We start from the raw sequence: 16,303 nt of genomic DNA, 5'->3' as shown, positions 1-16,303 counted from the left end.
GAATGTGGACTGTAAACATTTTTTATAATAATGTTTAATAATAATAATAATAATAATAACGAAACAAGTATGCTTAATTGGATCCAATTCCCATTGACACAAACACAAAAAGAGAAAGAGACCACCACCATACACCGAAATATAGCACATTCTGAGATATTTATTTTTTGACACAGCTGGGGATGTATATCAAATATAGATGTATGGCTCTTATCATGAATGAAGGTTATAGCATTTAGAGAATATGGTAGAATTTGGTCAAGTATAACAATGAAGAAAAACGATTTTATTTGAAATCTCATAGTAGAGTCTCTCTGAGGAGGGTGTCCTGCTGGCTAAAAAGCTAGTACAAATGTCAAGTTTACAATATGTATTCATATGGAATGGCTACTGTGCAGTATGCACTGAGTGAGTATCATACATGGCTTTCCTGGCAGTCTTTTGCCATGCCGTTATCCACAGCTTGTGACAGTCTGATGCCATCTGTCCATATAAATCAGAGGATTGTTGGAAAAACTGGGAAAAGAGTTCATAAGTTTAGACTTTTTCCATGTGCGGTCTATGGGTGAGTGAGTTACTCGATGCTGAGGAACTTTCTCTTTTTAGCCGTGTGTGTGTAGGCGTGGTGACGCCATTCAACGTCCGCTGTGCTCTCATTCTCCAAGGTACCCAGCTTGATCATGTACACTGCAGACATCAAAGGGTTATCATTAATCTTTCAATCAATTTATAATTTTGTGTTGAGGGAAAAGGAACAACATTTTACAGAGGTACAGAAAAGGGTTAACTAAATGTACTTACATTTCATTTCGAACCTGGGCCCAACCTCAGATAACACAACATTCCTGTGGTCAGTTTTTTTATACGTGTGGTGCCTGCAATTAGAGCATATATTAAGTCAACTGTCAAGGTCTTAAACTAATAAGAATGTAATTAATACCAGGTGAAACAGTTTAGTGGAAGGTGCACTGTCTGCTCAACATTATATGCTGTGGAAGTACTTGCCTGAAAGATATAAAATCATCCTGGTTGGAAAATGTGATAACACGTCGACTGTCCTCTTTGGGCACTGGAAACAGATACTTCAGGATGCTGGATACCTGTTCAGAGACATATTTACTTACATTCCTGTCACAAACATTTGGACGCACCAACATAATAAGAGTTCATATTGATAGAGAATACTCTGAACCAAGTCTCTCACCCTCTGGCCAAGTCGTGAAGAGAAGTTGTTAAAGATGAGGTGAGGAAAGGCTTCAGACATGGTGCCGATGTCTGGTACATCATGTCTCATTACCACATTGTAAAGGGTGAAGTATGCTGTCGGTCCAAAAGGCAGGTGGCACACAACCAGCGCATCTACAAACAAAAGGCAACAAAAGCGATTATAATATATATATATATATATATACACAGTATATATATATATTTTAATAAACAGTATTTTTGATATAAACGTAAGATTGTAAAGTCAAAGCTGACTGTACCTGGCTGTCCTCTGGTCTCGTGGATGATGACCAGGTCGGTCACATTGTTGGCTTTACAGGCTTGAACTAGGGCACTGATTTCATGACCTCCCCTGTTCATGCGCTGGGCCCCCGGGAAGATCAGCTTCACCTCCTGCGGCAGCAAAGGTCATACAGGTTAACAGCCACAACTAAAAAGACTGGGTCAGTTCAGTGAATGTGCTTTGTGACAAAGGGAAGAGGGCAGACCTTGGCAAACATCTTGAGTCGGGAGCTGGGGTCTCTTGACGTGGTGACCATGACCTTGGGGTCCTCCACTCCAGCCCATTTATACTCATCATCCATGTGGGAGCTGACACCTGCAAAGAAGACACTTCCTCAGTCAGTTTGTCACAGATAGTAATGAATAGTAGAAGCAGACCAACCACGCTACAGCTCAGCTTGAATGAAAAGGGGTAGAAAAAGGTGTTCAAAAATAATAATAACATTTATAACTGTTTAACCCTCTTTTTTTTCTTCTAACCCTAACCCTTTTTTTTTTACCCAATTAATTGTCTGCATCGTGTAAACCTGAGTACGACCTGAATATGAAGGACTTGCATAATTCCCAGTTGGCAGTAACAATAATCACCATTAATTAAAAATCTGGAAAAACATTAGTGCCGTCAATCGATTAAAATGTTTTAATCAAGTTAATCACAATAATAGGCTATTTATTAATCATGATTAATTACAAGTTTAAAATACTAGTATTTACTTGCGGCGAGATAAAACAAAAACATTTATTTGGGATGAACAGAATCTCCACAGTATGATCACACAATATTGCCGCGGGCGTTCATTCTCTTGGCGTGTATTAGTGACGAGTGATCAGACTCAGAACATCTCTCTCATGGGCTGAGGTGTAACCCTCCTCCAGCCCTCCTAAGGGAATCCTTTGTTTGTGCTTGTATTTTACTAGTGCCTATTCTAGTGCCTGGTCCTGTGCAGCACATAGACCTCTGTCTCCAAGAGTGGGACTACATCGAGCAGTGCCAGCAGAACCAGTTCCACCGCTACATCTCTGAGCAAGAGTACTACCTCTGGCTGTTACAGTCCGACCCCATGGTTCTCCACTACCTGCCTGAGGAGGAAAGGGGGCGTGTGTTCAACTTCTTCTTAGAGCGGAGGGACAGAGCTATGCGGGTACGCTCCATAGAGAAAGAGGTCAACAAGAGCACAGTAACACAGCTGAGGAAGAGAAAGGCCCATGACGAATGGATGGTGCCTCCTCAGAAGAAACAGTGTTTCTCCATCAGTACAATCATTTCTCTCCCAGGCAGACACTGAAAAATTAATGCATGCGTTTGTTACTAGTAGGCTAGATTACTGTAATGCTCTCCTGACAGGTCTCCCCCAAAAAATGATAAATAGACTACAAATGGTTCAAAATGCTGCCTCTCGTGTCCTTACTAGGACCAAACGAAGAGCGCACATCACACCTGTCTTGAGATCACTACACTGGCTCCCTGTCAGTCATAGAATAGACTTTAAGATCCTTTTACTAGTTTATAAATCACTCCACTGTGATGCACCCAATTACATGGTGGACAAGCTCATAAGATACACACCAGAGGCTAGGACAAAGAGATTTGGAGGATCAGCTTTTAGCATATATGCTCCTAGATTGTGGAACACCCTACCTGAGGGCCTGAGGTTATCCAAAACTCAGGACATTTTTAAGCGTGACCTCAAAACCTACTTATTCAATGTCGCCTTTTGATACTAAGGGAGACATTGGACATTATAGAACTAGGATCACTAGGCCATTACACCATACTCGTGTTTTGAGATTTGTGTTGACAGGAAAATGGACCCGGGTGCTGATGAGGCACTGTCAGCTCCAAATAGCACCTAGAGCAGTACTGGAACCGGTACAAGGGTGTACCAGAACCACCATCAGGTTGTATTGCTGTCATCTTTATTGTCTTTATTGTGTTGTTGCATCATAACTGTGCTTAAGATTCTCTTTTGGCAGGACCTGTGACCATGCTGGATGCAGAACGATGCAAATATAACACTAAATGTATGGACAGTGTGTACGCCGATAATATGCAAGGATTTTTTTCCTGGATACATGGTGTACAGGTTTTTGCCCTTGCTTGCTTGCTTTGTGCCGGTGGTCCTTGGCCTCCCCTTGGGGACCGCTGGGTACTGGTAGGCAAACTGGCTAGTAGTCGCTCTATTGGTAGAGGGCTGCAAGGGAATTTTTCCTGGCTACATAGTATACAGGTTTTTACTTTTGCCTGCTCGCGGCTCTGTCAGCATTGACTGATTGACTGAACATTTTCATTGTGTGAAGCGCATTGAGTTGCATCTTGTAAGAAATGCGCTATACAAATAAAATTTGATTTGATTTGATTTGATCAGAAGAGATGGCCATTCCAGGTATTCTGGACCTGGCTTTGAAGATGGGCTTCCTGTCTGCATCTGACTAGTTAACTTTGACCCTTGACTAATAATAATGATATCTTATTTATGCAGTAGTTAGTATTAATATGATAATATGTTAATTATAAGATACCTATATTTATATCAGGTATGTATTTATAATATCAGGGTTTATAAATAAAATATAAACACAAAATTATAAATAAAGAACCATTTCACTTATCAACGTTGCGATGTGTTTTTCTTCTCAAACTTGAGTCCAGTTGAGTCTGAAATGTCTCTCTTGTGATTAACCACAATATATATATATATATATATATATATATATATATATATATATATATTATATAAGTATAATATAGAAAATATTAATATATATAAACAAAAAACACTTTCAAATATAAAAAAAATAAACAAACACTTTGAAATCTTAGGTTTGACTACTGGTATTAGAAGAATTAAAAGTAAAAGTGCACTTTAGGCTTGACAGGTAGACCATATGCGTATATATGACATGCATGAAGCAAAAACCGAAATGACCAGACAAAGCAGATGTGCAGCAATCCAAAGCTTCCCTCTGTTGCCATGTTCTCAACTCCGCTCGCCATGAACAAACATTTCAACAAGTTACAGAAGCAACTGCGTTCCAGACAAACTCGACCTCCGACTTTCAATGGAACGCAGCATAAACCAAAGAACTGCCATTCACTAGTGCGTATTGAACCGTGGATGGCAAACCGTACGGTTCAATATAAAACCCAGAACCGCTGCACCCCTACTATAGACTATCATTTATTGCATATAGACTTCTGCATACGAATTTGAATGACACAATTTCTCCAACCTACCCCTCAACATAGTTATGGTGCTGATTTAGTTTTTGTCGAACTACATACTAATACCTTTTCTTTTACAAATGCAGAGAAGTGAGTGCTCCTAAGTTTTCTTTTTTTCTCAGTGAAGTGTTCTTGAAGACGATAATGATAATAAAGATTATAATAATAATAATAACTTTTTATTTGTATAGCACTTTTCCTGCAAACGTTGCAGCTCAAAGTGCTCCAATCATTATATAATCATAATGTCATTATTTATCATTTAAAGGCAATATTTGTAGTCTTGACTTGAGCATATTTGCTGAGGTTGCATCCCTAATGTAAACTGGCAGTGCATTCCACAATTTGGGTGCATAAAATGAGAATGCAGCCTCACCAAATCTCTTCTCTTGTGGTACACAGAGAAAACCAGCGTCAGAAGACCTGAGAGCTCGATTGAATACTGATGTTCTGAAGTCCATACATCCTCTGCAGAACTGTGTCACTGACCTTCCGCTCCCTCGTCATCATACTCCAGTAGTTTCTGTAACTCCACAGCATCTCTGCGAACCTCAGTTGGGATGAGACGATTATCTAAAAGAAAGAAAGAAACAATGACCGGAAAAAAATCAGCATCGTCATAGCTTTTGTTTGGCCTGTAATAAATAGCTTAAACTAGTCAAACTAATTATATGCATCTAGCTTCCCAGTTAAGCATTTAACACAAGGGCATCCACAAATCTAGGGGCTTTACAGTTTAAAATTATTATGCATGCACTCCTAACCATCAAGTGCAGATTTCAGCTTCTGTTTCTTATCCTCAATAGTCCGGACTCTGTCTTCTTGGGCCTTTCTGTACAGGTACTCCCGTCTCTGTCTCACCTCTCGACGAAGCTATACAGACACAGCCACAGACACAGACAGAGAGAGAGAGACACAGACACACAGACAGACACACAGAGAGAGAGAGAGAGAGAGAGAGAGAGAGAGAGAGAGAGACAGACAGCCACAGACAGACAGAGAGAGAGAGAGAGACAGAGAGAGAGACACAGACACACAGAGGGAGAGAGGCAGAGGAAGAGATAGAGAGAGAGACAGAGGTAGATAGAGAGAGAGAGAGAGGTAGATAGAGAGAGAGAGGTAGACAGAGAGAGAGAGAGGTAGATAGAGAGAGAGGTAGATAGAGAGAGAGAGAGACAGACAGACAGACAGACAGACAGAGAGAGACAGACAGACAGACACACGCGCGCGCACACACACACACACACACACACACACACACACACACACACACACACACACACACACACACACACACACACACACACAATGAATGGCATAAAGGAGTTGTTAGATAGCTACATTGTAATTGCTCATCTTGTGAGACTCCAGCAGCACTCGTGGCCAGCAGCACATGAGAACTCCACCTCCTCAGCTCAGAGTGGCTGTGTGTTGTGTTCTCAGTATCTAACCTCGATTAACGTTTACCCGACATCTTCAATAATCATACGTATAATCAGATGTGAATAAGAGGGAAATTGTGAAAAGATAAATAGATAAACGTACCATTGTGCTGTTCAGATGGCAGCCTGTCCACACATGGGCTACTGAGGAATTTACTAAAACTATTTTTCATTGGCTGTGCCATCAGCCAATAGAGATGTGCGACACTGGTTAGTAGGTTCTAAGCGTTGTCTCATTGGTCAATATGTTGTCTATCGATTGATTTACAAGTCGTTCTCATCAGCCGTTCTTGCTTGTTGATGCCGTTCTAGGTTCTAAATATTTTAAATAGTGAGCATAGGCGTGTATTTTTATTTTGGGAAAAAATGTATGACTGTCATTAATGACAGTAACGTCATGCACAAATATATTGCCACTGGGCCAAACATCTCTGGTGAAGCCAAATAGCCCGGAACCTATTTGTATTTGCCCTAGTTTCCAGACGGACGTTAATGTCTAAGACGTCAAGTAAACATGGCAACGTGCATGAGAACTGCTATTAAAGGTCAGGTCCAGTTTGCTTCTTATTTTAAAGTAATTGTTGTACTGTAACGCAAGCCACGCATTGATAACACGTAAATATCATTATGTGCGGCAATAATATAGGTTCAGTTATGTAGTATCATTTAGCTTGCTTGAGTTAGCTAGCTCTAGCTAAATAGCGGGTCACAATTATTGGTCCCACCCACTGATATTTGTCACATCATCTTTCTCCACTGATATCAGTCACATCATCTTTCTCCGAGGGTGGATCGATGTTGGGAGGACGTCCCGACTAATGTGGATCTCTTCTTCCTCTCAGTCTTAGCAGGGTGTCAGAGGCAGCTCCTGACTGCTGGAGGTCCAACATGCACCACCGTCTCGGTGTCCTGCAGGCGTCCCCCTGTAAGGACGTTTGCAGCTGTGAAGTAAGTTCATAATCACCAACCACCATCACCGTTTGAGACATTTAGCAGAGCAGACCACTAAACCTAATTGAAGCGAGCCAAGGCAATTTCCTCCAATTTCTCTTTTCACTGAGTTGGTTTGACTGAACATGACATAGATATTGTGAGTTTTAAACTTGGGTGGGCGGTTTACATGATGCACCACTTGTCTGACAGGCCTAATACATAATCATCCATTTAGGCTTTACTGAGTGCTCACTGTGTGAGCCTCTGAACAGACAGAACCCCCTAAGACATTTGTTATGCTCTTACCTCACTACAGGGTCGCCAGAAAACCCAAGAAAGATGACCAAGTAAAAGAGGAGAAGAAAGAGCCGAAGGTCATCGACAACACAAACCGCCACAAACCCTACGGCCTCACGGCCTGGGCCCCCGTGGACGATGTCTACGTGACCCGGTTCTACCCCAGACCCACCTACGACGCTGCCGTGGCCATCGACATGCTGAAGAGCTTTACACTGTTAGACTACACTCCCCTGGACCAACCCGTCTACATTAATCTAAAGCTTGACATGAAACTAGAGAAAAAGGTATGGAAATTAGACAACTGGACAAAGGACAGTTGTTATTGACTTGTGTAATAATACACACCACTCAACTTACTACACCAGTCATCGATTTATGCACCAACATGTCGCAATGTTGTTACTTAAGTAACAATAAAACTACTTTAGTTGTTATAGGGTCTCTGGTTAGCTTACAGTAGGAATCAATGACACACTGTGATGATTAGGCTGTCACAACCAACTCAGCACATTGCAGAATTTTCTCTGTAATTTTCCTGCCGGTGACACATACCTATAACTAGATGCAGCTACCACTAATCTTCATACAATGGATGGTGCAGAAAATGCATTGCATGTGCTGGATTTGCACTAAACGGCCTAACCCTTGAAATACACCGCAAGCGCCAACCTCAGCAGCGTGCGTGCGTTTCATTTTGGCGCCCACACCCAGTGAGAGGCGCACATCTCAAGTGAGTCTCATGCTGGCTACCGCGGCACGCTGTCTAGAGATTAGGACTCTCGCCTATTTTTCCCCCGCGTACCGCAGTCAAAACTCAATGGACAAAGATAGGGCTGGCAGTAGCTGCTCCGCAGTTAGAGACACAGAAGACATGCAGCCAGTGTGGAAGCCGCAACAGTGAGAGCCGCAGCAGTTCCGCCACGCACACGCGCTGCTGAGGTTGACGCTTGTGGTGTATTTTTAAGGGTAATGCTTTGTAGTCAAACCAAATAAACACATTCCAGCCACTTTCTTTGCTGTATAATTTGAATTCATTGCTGCAAACACAATTATAGATGTGAGAGATTTGTTTCCCATTAAGGCCACGTGTCGAGGTACTGAGATGAGGTTGTCCTATCGACTGTGCTTTCTCCTCTCAGCCATGTAATGCTCTGCAAGCATCAGTGTAGCATTCCTGAGCAGTTGTTTGATCTGATCCACTCTGTGTGTAATTGATTGTTATGCAAATCAGAGACACTATAAAACAAAGATATTAATTCCAATATCACATGAACCTGTCTACCACATTGGCTTCGCATTATGATGGACTCAATTCAACTTGAGTGACACATTTTCATATTATAAGTTATGTTGTGTAGATCAGTGTCAAAACAAGTCTATTAAATCTATTTTAAAATCAGGTTCTAATTTTTAATTTGTGGAAAAAGTCCTGGGGGGTGAATACGGTGTACTGAGTATGTTTTAATTGTCATGGAGCCTAATCAGAAGATCATTATGTCAAACAAAGAAACTGAGGTGAGCTTTTAGATGCAAAGTAGAGAGTTTTTCAGCAAATTAGCTATTTGCGTCCATGGATCACTCAGCCTCTACATGATGATATTTTAGTTTCAAACTTGGTTATTCTTCAGAAGCTCAATGTCCCTGTCGGTGAAGTAGGGCTGTCATGTCTCCTCGTTAACTATGCAAAAATTATGTTGAAATGCATAATGAATTGAGAGCACTCATGGTGATATTAACAATTTAACAGGGGGGGGGGGGTTGCATTTAATACTTGATTGAATACACGTTTTGGGCTTGCCATATGTTGAATGACCCACTTGCAAGATTGCAAATATGGTTTTGCTAAATCCAGATTGTTTCATTGGCAAGGAGTTTCATTGATCATTGACTCTTTGAATATCTTCTTTTCCAGAAAAAAGTGGAGGCCTTTGTCAGCACAGTTCATTTACCACACCCTTTCAAGACAGTGTTCAACAAAGTTGCAGTCCTCACAGAGGTTGGTTATTTCACACACACCTGTTTCCTTTAGCCTCTCCTCTTTTCTTCGTCTGATCTGTTCTGTCTGGATACCCTAGCCACAGCTAAGTACAATACATACAGCTGGGGACAATTCTGTTGGCACCATCAGAGTTATTTCTGCTTCTTAAAAAATATGTTTTAACATTTAACACATTTTTGTTCTTCAGCTGTGGCTAGGGTATCCATATTTCATATACAACTGTCTGGAACAATCACATGACATTTTGAAACTAGAATGAAACATTGTAGCTGGGAGAGAGAGTACTTAGTACTTAGTTTGGCGGTGATTACTGCCTCCTCATGCTTCTTGTAGACACCAGTAGGCTTGCTGCACCTTTCTACTGACCTTTCTACTGACACTCTTCAACTGCAAACCGCTCCAATTCTTGGATGTTTGAAGGGTTCCTTCAACCAACTGCTGTTTTTAGATCTCACTGTATAGTAGGTTTGCGAAGGGATTCAAATCAAGACTCTTCGGTGGACACTCTAGTAGTCCAGTGTTTCATTCTGAACCATTCTTTTTGGATTTATGTTTGGGGTTGTTGTCCTGCTGGAAATGTTTAGACACTGGGTTGAACGTATCAGACGTAGAGTCTTTCGCACAAAAATATTCTGATTTATAACACTGATTTATCCCACACCGGTTTCCCTTTATAAGAACATTTTGCGCACGTGAAACAGCGTCTTGTCCCACCCTTCTAATGAATATTAGTCCATACTGACTGCACGACAATGAAGGCACATTTTTTTATTTCACTCAGTGAAATTCTGTGCAACAGTAATGTGTAACGAACATGTAATAACAATATGAAACTGTGCTCTCGTACCTGCCCGACAGAGGCATCGAAAACGGCATCAGTTTAAACGTAATTTATCCTACTGTATCAATTTCAAAGCTTTTCTCGAGTTTCATCCTTCTGCCATCGGAGTCGCAGTTGCTAATTTCTCCAGTTTATGTACGCATGGGTCACAGTGTCCTGCCAAGTTTGTTTTTTATAAGTCCCAAAGTTTGCTTAAAAGTGGTGTACGCCTTCTTTTATAAATGAGGCCTCTGATCATCTTCTGAGTCCATGGTGCCATGCACATGTTCGAGTCAGCATAGCAACCTCCCCCATTGTAGGCAGGGGGGTCTTTTCTTTGAATGTTTCAATTGGTCATCAGTAAACAATAATAGCTCTGATCTGCATGGCCAAAGAGCTCTAATTTCACTGAGCTCTAGTTTCATTGGTGCACAGAACCATCTGGGAATCCTCCTGGGAAAATGTTCTGATGAAACTGATGAAACACAATTAGAGCTATTTGGCAATGCAGGTCAGAACTATGTTTATTATCAGTAGAAAGGCAGCAAGCTCACTGCTGGCTACAAGAAGCATTTGGCGGCAAAGGCTGTGCAACGTATCAGCTCTTGGGTGCCAACACATATGTCAAGGTATTTTTCTGAAATGCTTAATTCTACTTTCAGAATGTATATATTTTTTGTTCTGTACTTAAAATGAATGAACGTGAAGAACAAAAGTTTGTTACATTGTCGTTTTTTTTTTTTTATGTGACTGGTGCCAACAGTTGGCCCCAACTGTAGTGTTTGGATGTGTTACATACATTTCATACTTTTCTTGATTGACCTTGAATAGTTGCTCCAAAGTAACGCCCATGTTCATTACTTTTTCTTTCAAAAACCTTCATTGAGTTTACAGTAACTCCAGCTGGTTCTAGCCTAGTTAAAGTTGCTCACTGATACTAATGAACAGGTTAACTAGGTATTGATGATAAATGAGAGAGAGATACATTTGTGACAATTTCAGCTGTGAGCACAGAACAAGTCAGGGGTTGCCCGGGCAGTGCTTTGTATTGCCCTCTCGTCCCATTCCATTGACGTGAGTGGTGCTTTGGCTTTCTGTTCAGAATCCTGATCAGGCCAAGGCGGCCCTGGAGAGCGGAGCTGCGTTTGCGGGAGGAGCAGACCTCGTGCAGAAAGTGAGTTACCCAACAACCACAGAGGAAGTGTCGAATTCCTCTGTCTGTCTGTCTTTGTCTCTCTATTTGTCTGTCTGTCTGTCTGTCTGTGTCTCCTTTTACCCCAGACGTTATCTCTTTGTCAGATGTTTCCTCATGCCGTGTCTCTCCTGCTGACCTCCAGATCTTAGATGACCAGGTAGAAGCAGACTTTTACGTGGCCGTACCAGACATCCTCTCCAAACTAGTGCCTCTGAAAAACAAACTACGGAAGAAGTTTCCCAAGACCAAGAGAGGTAACCCTCCCTCCCCTGGTCCGGTCACCCCACACCCCTCACCCCGTTGTGTGTCTCAGTAAGCCTGTCCTCGTTGCCGTCTACACTGATGGGAATGAACTGAGCTAGTGAAAACATATCTGATAGGCATCCACTGTATTGCTTTCAAAACCAGTCAAGTCATTTATGCAAACCATCTTCTTATGTTTTTTTTTCTCTCTCTCTCTCTCTCTCTCTCTCTCTCTCTCTCTCTCTCTCTTTTTCTCTGTCATTCTTTCAGGATCTGTTGGAGTAAACATTCCTAAGATGCTGGCATTATTCAAGACTGGCCATGAATACATTGTGGAGAGGGAGTGCACTGTCATCACCAGAGTAGGCACGGTGAGTCACGGTCATCACCAGAGTAGGCACAGTGAGTCACTGTCATCACCAGAGTAGGCACGGTGAGTCACTGTCATCACCAGAGTAGGCACGGTGAGTCACTGTCATCACCAGAGTAGGCACGGTGAGTCACTGTCATCACCAGAGTAGGCACAGTGAGTCACTGTCATCACCAGAGTAGGTAGAGTGAGTCACTGTCATCACCAGAGTAGGTAGAGTGAGTCACTGTCATCACCAGAGTAGGCACGGTGAGTCACTGTCATCACCAGAGTAGGCACAGTGAGTCACTGTCATCACCAGAGTAGGCACGGTGAGTCACGGTCATCACCAGAGTAGACACGGTGAGTCACTGGGGACTGGTTTTCTGCTGGCATTGATTCCTGTGTATCTAGTTTAAGACATGAGACATCTTTTTTTAGTCCATTTGAGTCCATTTTCAATCGATTCAGGATATACATTTCATGAAGTCCTCAGCGAAAACATGTAACCGAATGATGGTAAATGGACCGCACTTATATAGCTCCTTTATCCACAGCGCTTTACAACGGCCTCTCATTCACCCGGTCACACACACATTCACACACCAGTGGCGGCAAGCTACCACGCAAGGCGCCGGCCCGCTCATCGGGACTCATTTGGGGTTCAGTGTCTTGCCCCGAGGACACCTCGACATGTGGACAGGAGGAGGAGCCGGGGATCGAACCGCCGACCTTGCGATCGTTAGACGCCGGCTCTACCTCCTGATCCATAGCGGGGTGGTGATTGTTTAATGCATGTGACTCACTGACTCATGTGACTCACTGACTCATGTGACTCACTGACTCTGAACATCATGGTTTGCTGGGCACAGTGAACATTGTCCCTCATCATAGACTAATGAACTGAGTAAAGTAATGCAATGCAGAGTGAGTTGCAGTAACATTGCTTAGATTGCTTACGAGTACTTGCAAAGCAAACATTTACTGTCGGCGGTCATGCGGGACCCGTCTTCCCAATATCATTTACAATGTGATTGACTGAGGCCATGTTTTCTTCCCTACAGCTCGACATGCCCAAGGAGCACATCCTAGCCAACATGCAGGCTGTCATCGCCGACGTCTGTTCCCACCGAGCAGCCAGCTACGGTATGTACCGCGGCTACCCTCCTCTCATTGACGAACACGACAGCTTGGCTGCACTCAGGGTCTCATTTGCCGTAACAGTGGATCTTGGAGATTGTGCTACATGCTATCCTATACTCTCTTATGAGTTCTCATTAGTCGAGCTACACAACTACGGTGAATAAAGTTCCTAGTAAGTAAAGTTTGTGACAGGGGTTCCAGTAAAGTTTTCCTGTTCTTTTTCAACCCAAACAAACACAAAACAAGGGTTGAGCAGGAACAATTGTCGTGGGCGACTCGGAAGGTGTGTAATTAGTTTCCTTGCGCTGACATTCTTCTGCCCACGCTGTTTTGTTAGTGGTCGTTTGAAGTTGCCCAACACTCCTCCACCTCCTCTAATTTTCATAGCCGTGGGAGATGTTTTAGACGGGAGCAGGAGGGAACCAACCCACCTGGGTATTTCTAAACCTGTGTGTGAAGCTCTGTTTTTGATTCTGTGCCAAGAAGCATTACACAGCAGGAAAATGCTGCTAGGCTGGAGCTCATGCCTGGTTAAATTATGTTGGAACCAAAGTATCATCAGGTTTTCATATCGACATAGTTAGTGTTCCTGTTGCCATCACAAAGTAAACGGACATCTCACACCTCTGCTGCTCAGACCGGTATCTAAAATCGATATGAAATATCAATAGTTTATTTATTATATGCACAGGACACAGCAGTAAACAGTACAATGAAATGCTTTTGATGAGCTTCCTCTCAACAGTGCAGCGAAATACAAGAATGGGAATACACTTTATTTTTATTTTTTTAAAGAAGAGAGTAATCTTTAGCACTGTTTCCACCTGTCACCTGGTGTCTCACCCCCGCCCCTCTCTCACCCCCGCCCCTCTCCCTTCACAGGAGCATTCGTGGAGCGGGCCATCGTCAGCAGTCAAACGAGTGAAGGGCTGTGGTTCAGAAGTGAAGAGTTCCTACCCAAAGAGCCTGAGAAAAAGGACTGAGATTGTGTTTTTGTTGTATTACCAATCATGTGTATAAAATCTGTATTCATGTGTATTATCTGTATTAAAGTCCTACACATTTATCCTGGGGCTTTTGGACATTATTTTTCTTGCTGATACTGATGTGGCTTACTGAAGATACTTTTGCACCCCCCTGATAAAGCCTTAATCTATGCTGAATCCATGTGGTCTTGTGTGAACCTTTGAAGTGAGTGATTACTTTAGTTGGTACAATGAACACTTATTTCCTGGAACACCAGATGGCAGTATTACCATTTACAACAACTCCTGATTAATCTTATTCTACTGAGGTTGAATTTAATGATTCAGTGCACCAGAAAGGTATTTTTCAGCTTCACAAAACCAGTGTTTCTATTAGATTGAAAGGTAATGAACTGTTATCTAATTTTGGTAACTTTATTATATTGTAGACCGCTCACTTTTTGGCATAACGTCGCACAGTAATTTTCTTTTGAAATAATTATGTTATCGAAAAAAAAAGTGTATAGGTCGGGGGTTTACTGTACAACACAATTCCATTCCAGTTTGGATTAGTAGTGTAAAAAATAGTTCCTGCAGAAAATCTTAATTTTCGCCTTTTTTCCCCACTTTATATTTAGTCTGGGGGAAAGACTGGTGAATTACGCGCGCTATAACTGGGCGACTGTTTTCAAAGACAAGCCTTTTGTGATCTCTTTCTTGGCATGGGACAAAAGACTGGACTAAAGATCAGGTTGCTCCCACGTGACCCTGAGGAATCTCACTTCGGACCTTGCGCTCTCTTACAAATGGTCATTGGTGGTCTTTGCATTTAAAAGCATAACCTGCCTAGTGCCTACCCATCAGGAAGTGTGCATTCCTATTTCTCAGCCGCCAAAATGTGCTTTTCCCAAGACCTGTGCTTTTCGCAATAGAGCTTTTTCCAGGTCACTAGATGGTTGATAAGATAACCTATATTTAATAACTCAATGTAATAATGATTTGTTACCACAATTGAATCAGTTTTAGACATCAGGCATCACAGCATGAGAAAGATAAAACAAAAATCAACTGAGGTGGTGAAACGTATTAGCCTAATAGTGCAATATCTCTGGGGGCTATATATATTCAGATGAAACAGCACATAAACAATTCCTATTGAGTCCAGCACCGTGCAGCGGAGAGGGGACGTCCTAGTGTTGGAGAGGGCTGGTGAAGACCGCAGACAGTCTGCAAGGCACTTTAAACGTCGGCGCGCAGAGCCACTGTGGCCAAGTGAGCGTAATTAGTTATAATTACACGGCTTCTAAAGTCATTTTCGTCGGCATGCTGTACAGCTTTTAAGTCTACGGTCGGTGACACCTGCGTTTTGTCTTGGAAGTTTCTCTGACCAAGAACAGTTGGTCCGCATTCCTCAGGACCGCAACAACGTTTTCAAAGTGGATACGAGGAGAGGGGGGCTTCTGTCTTCTACCTGCTCTCTCTCTCTGCGCGCAACTTGGGAAGTGTTCTCTCTCTCTCGCTCACACACTCGCTGCAGACTTTCCTTGGTGGTGTTTGTTGTTCCTATGACTCCTCAAGAAATCAATAATGAGATGTGAGTTGAATTGCTCTGATTTGAACTAGAAATATACAGCATTTTTCCTCCTCCATTGGATTTAATGCTTTTTATGCAGTGAACATGGGTTTGCGGTGGATCTTTGTAGCCGCTTTGGCTGGAATTCTCACCATCATTACCGGAATAAATGGTTTGTATTTTTTGTCTTTATTCACTTAAATTAATTGACAGTTTACTAATTCGTTTATGAAAAGAAAAATCCCCAATAATGTTGATCTTTCAAGAGTGCCAGCTGAATTTGAAGTCTGTATTGGAGACAGCCTAACTAACACTTCAAATGATATTCACCTGAGATTAGGATTTGACTACTATTATTATCACTTTTTAAGAATAATTAATCGAAACATTGTTCTATGTGCAGAATTTGACACCCATGATCAGAAGTCATTTGGCTCCATCCTTTCTGCTATGAGAAGATATGCCCTATTTCAGAATGAGTGATTATTACTAGAATAATGCATCTGAAGCATTTAAGCATTCCTACATGAGCTATAATAGTCATTTAAACGTATTGGAAATCATTGCTCTCTAAAACATGAACTCATATGCCTCCCTCTTACTGAAGTT

At 42.1% G+C, this 16,303-nt stretch overlaps 2 protein-coding genes across 2 annotated transcripts; one reads left to right on the top strand and one right to left on the bottom strand.

The window, feature by feature from the left end:
* Window positions 1–150: 150 nt before the first annotated feature.
* imp4 (IMP U3 small nucleolar ribonucleoprotein 4) lies at window positions 151–6,315 on the bottom strand. Its single transcript, XM_080532004.1, has 9 exons — window positions 6,278–6,315; window positions 5,497–5,605; window positions 5,222–5,305; window positions 1,716–1,825; window positions 1,488–1,620; window positions 1,205–1,359; window positions 1,006–1,100; window positions 802–875; window positions 151–687 (listed from the first exon to the last, which is right to left on the bottom strand). Exons 1-9 carry the CDS (start codon window positions 6,278–6,280, stop codon window positions 575–577), a joined length of 876 nt encoding a protein of 291 aa, XP_080388130.1. The 5' UTR covers window positions 6,281–6,315; the 3' UTR covers window positions 151–574.
* Window positions 6,316–6,628: 313 nt separating this feature from the next.
* mrpl1 (mitochondrial ribosomal protein L1) lies at window positions 6,629–14,169 on the top strand. The gene is made up of 9 exons (XM_080533095.1): window positions 6,629–6,719; window positions 7,017–7,122; window positions 7,424–7,691; window positions 9,320–9,403; window positions 11,329–11,400; window positions 11,564–11,675; window positions 11,935–12,035; window positions 13,078–13,159; window positions 14,039–14,169. Exons 1-9 carry the CDS (start codon window positions 6,689–6,691, stop codon window positions 14,137–14,139), a joined length of 957 nt encoding a protein of 318 aa, XP_080389221.1. The 5' UTR covers window positions 6,629–6,688; the 3' UTR covers window positions 14,140–14,169.
* The last annotated feature ends 2,134 nt before the right edge of the window (window positions 14,170–16,303 follow it).

The sequence above is a fragment of the Nansenia antarctica genome, assembly GCF_963989245.1.
Source record: "Nansenia antarctica genome assembly, chromosome: 5".
Taxonomy (NCBI): domain Eukaryota; kingdom Metazoa; phylum Chordata; class Actinopteri; order Argentiniformes; family Microstomatidae; genus Nansenia; species Nansenia antarctica.
Note: the sequence above shows the minus strand (reverse complement) of the source record. Positions and strands in the feature narration are given on the sequence as shown.

Coding starts and splice junctions, on each gene's coding strand:
- imp4 (XM_080532004.1), bottom strand. Junction 1,360..1,487: donor CGAGACCAGAGGACAGCCAG/GTACAGTCAGCT, acceptor TTTTGTTTGTAG/ATGCGCTGGTTGTGTGCCAC. Junction 1,101..1,204: donor CTTCACGACTTGGCCAGAGG/GTGAGAGACTTG, acceptor GTCTCTGAACAG/GTATCCAGCATCCTGAAGTA.
- mrpl1 (XM_080533095.1), top strand. CDS start 6,689: ATGGCAACGTGCATGAGAACTGCTATTAAAG. Junction 7,123..7,423: donor AGGACGTTTGCAGCTGTGAA/GTAAGTTCATAA, acceptor ACCTCACTACAG/GGTCGCCAGAAAACCCAAGA. Junction 13,160..14,038: donor CCACCGAGCAGCCAGCTACG/GTATGTACCGCG, acceptor CTCCCTTCACAG/GAGCATTCGTGGAGCGGGCC.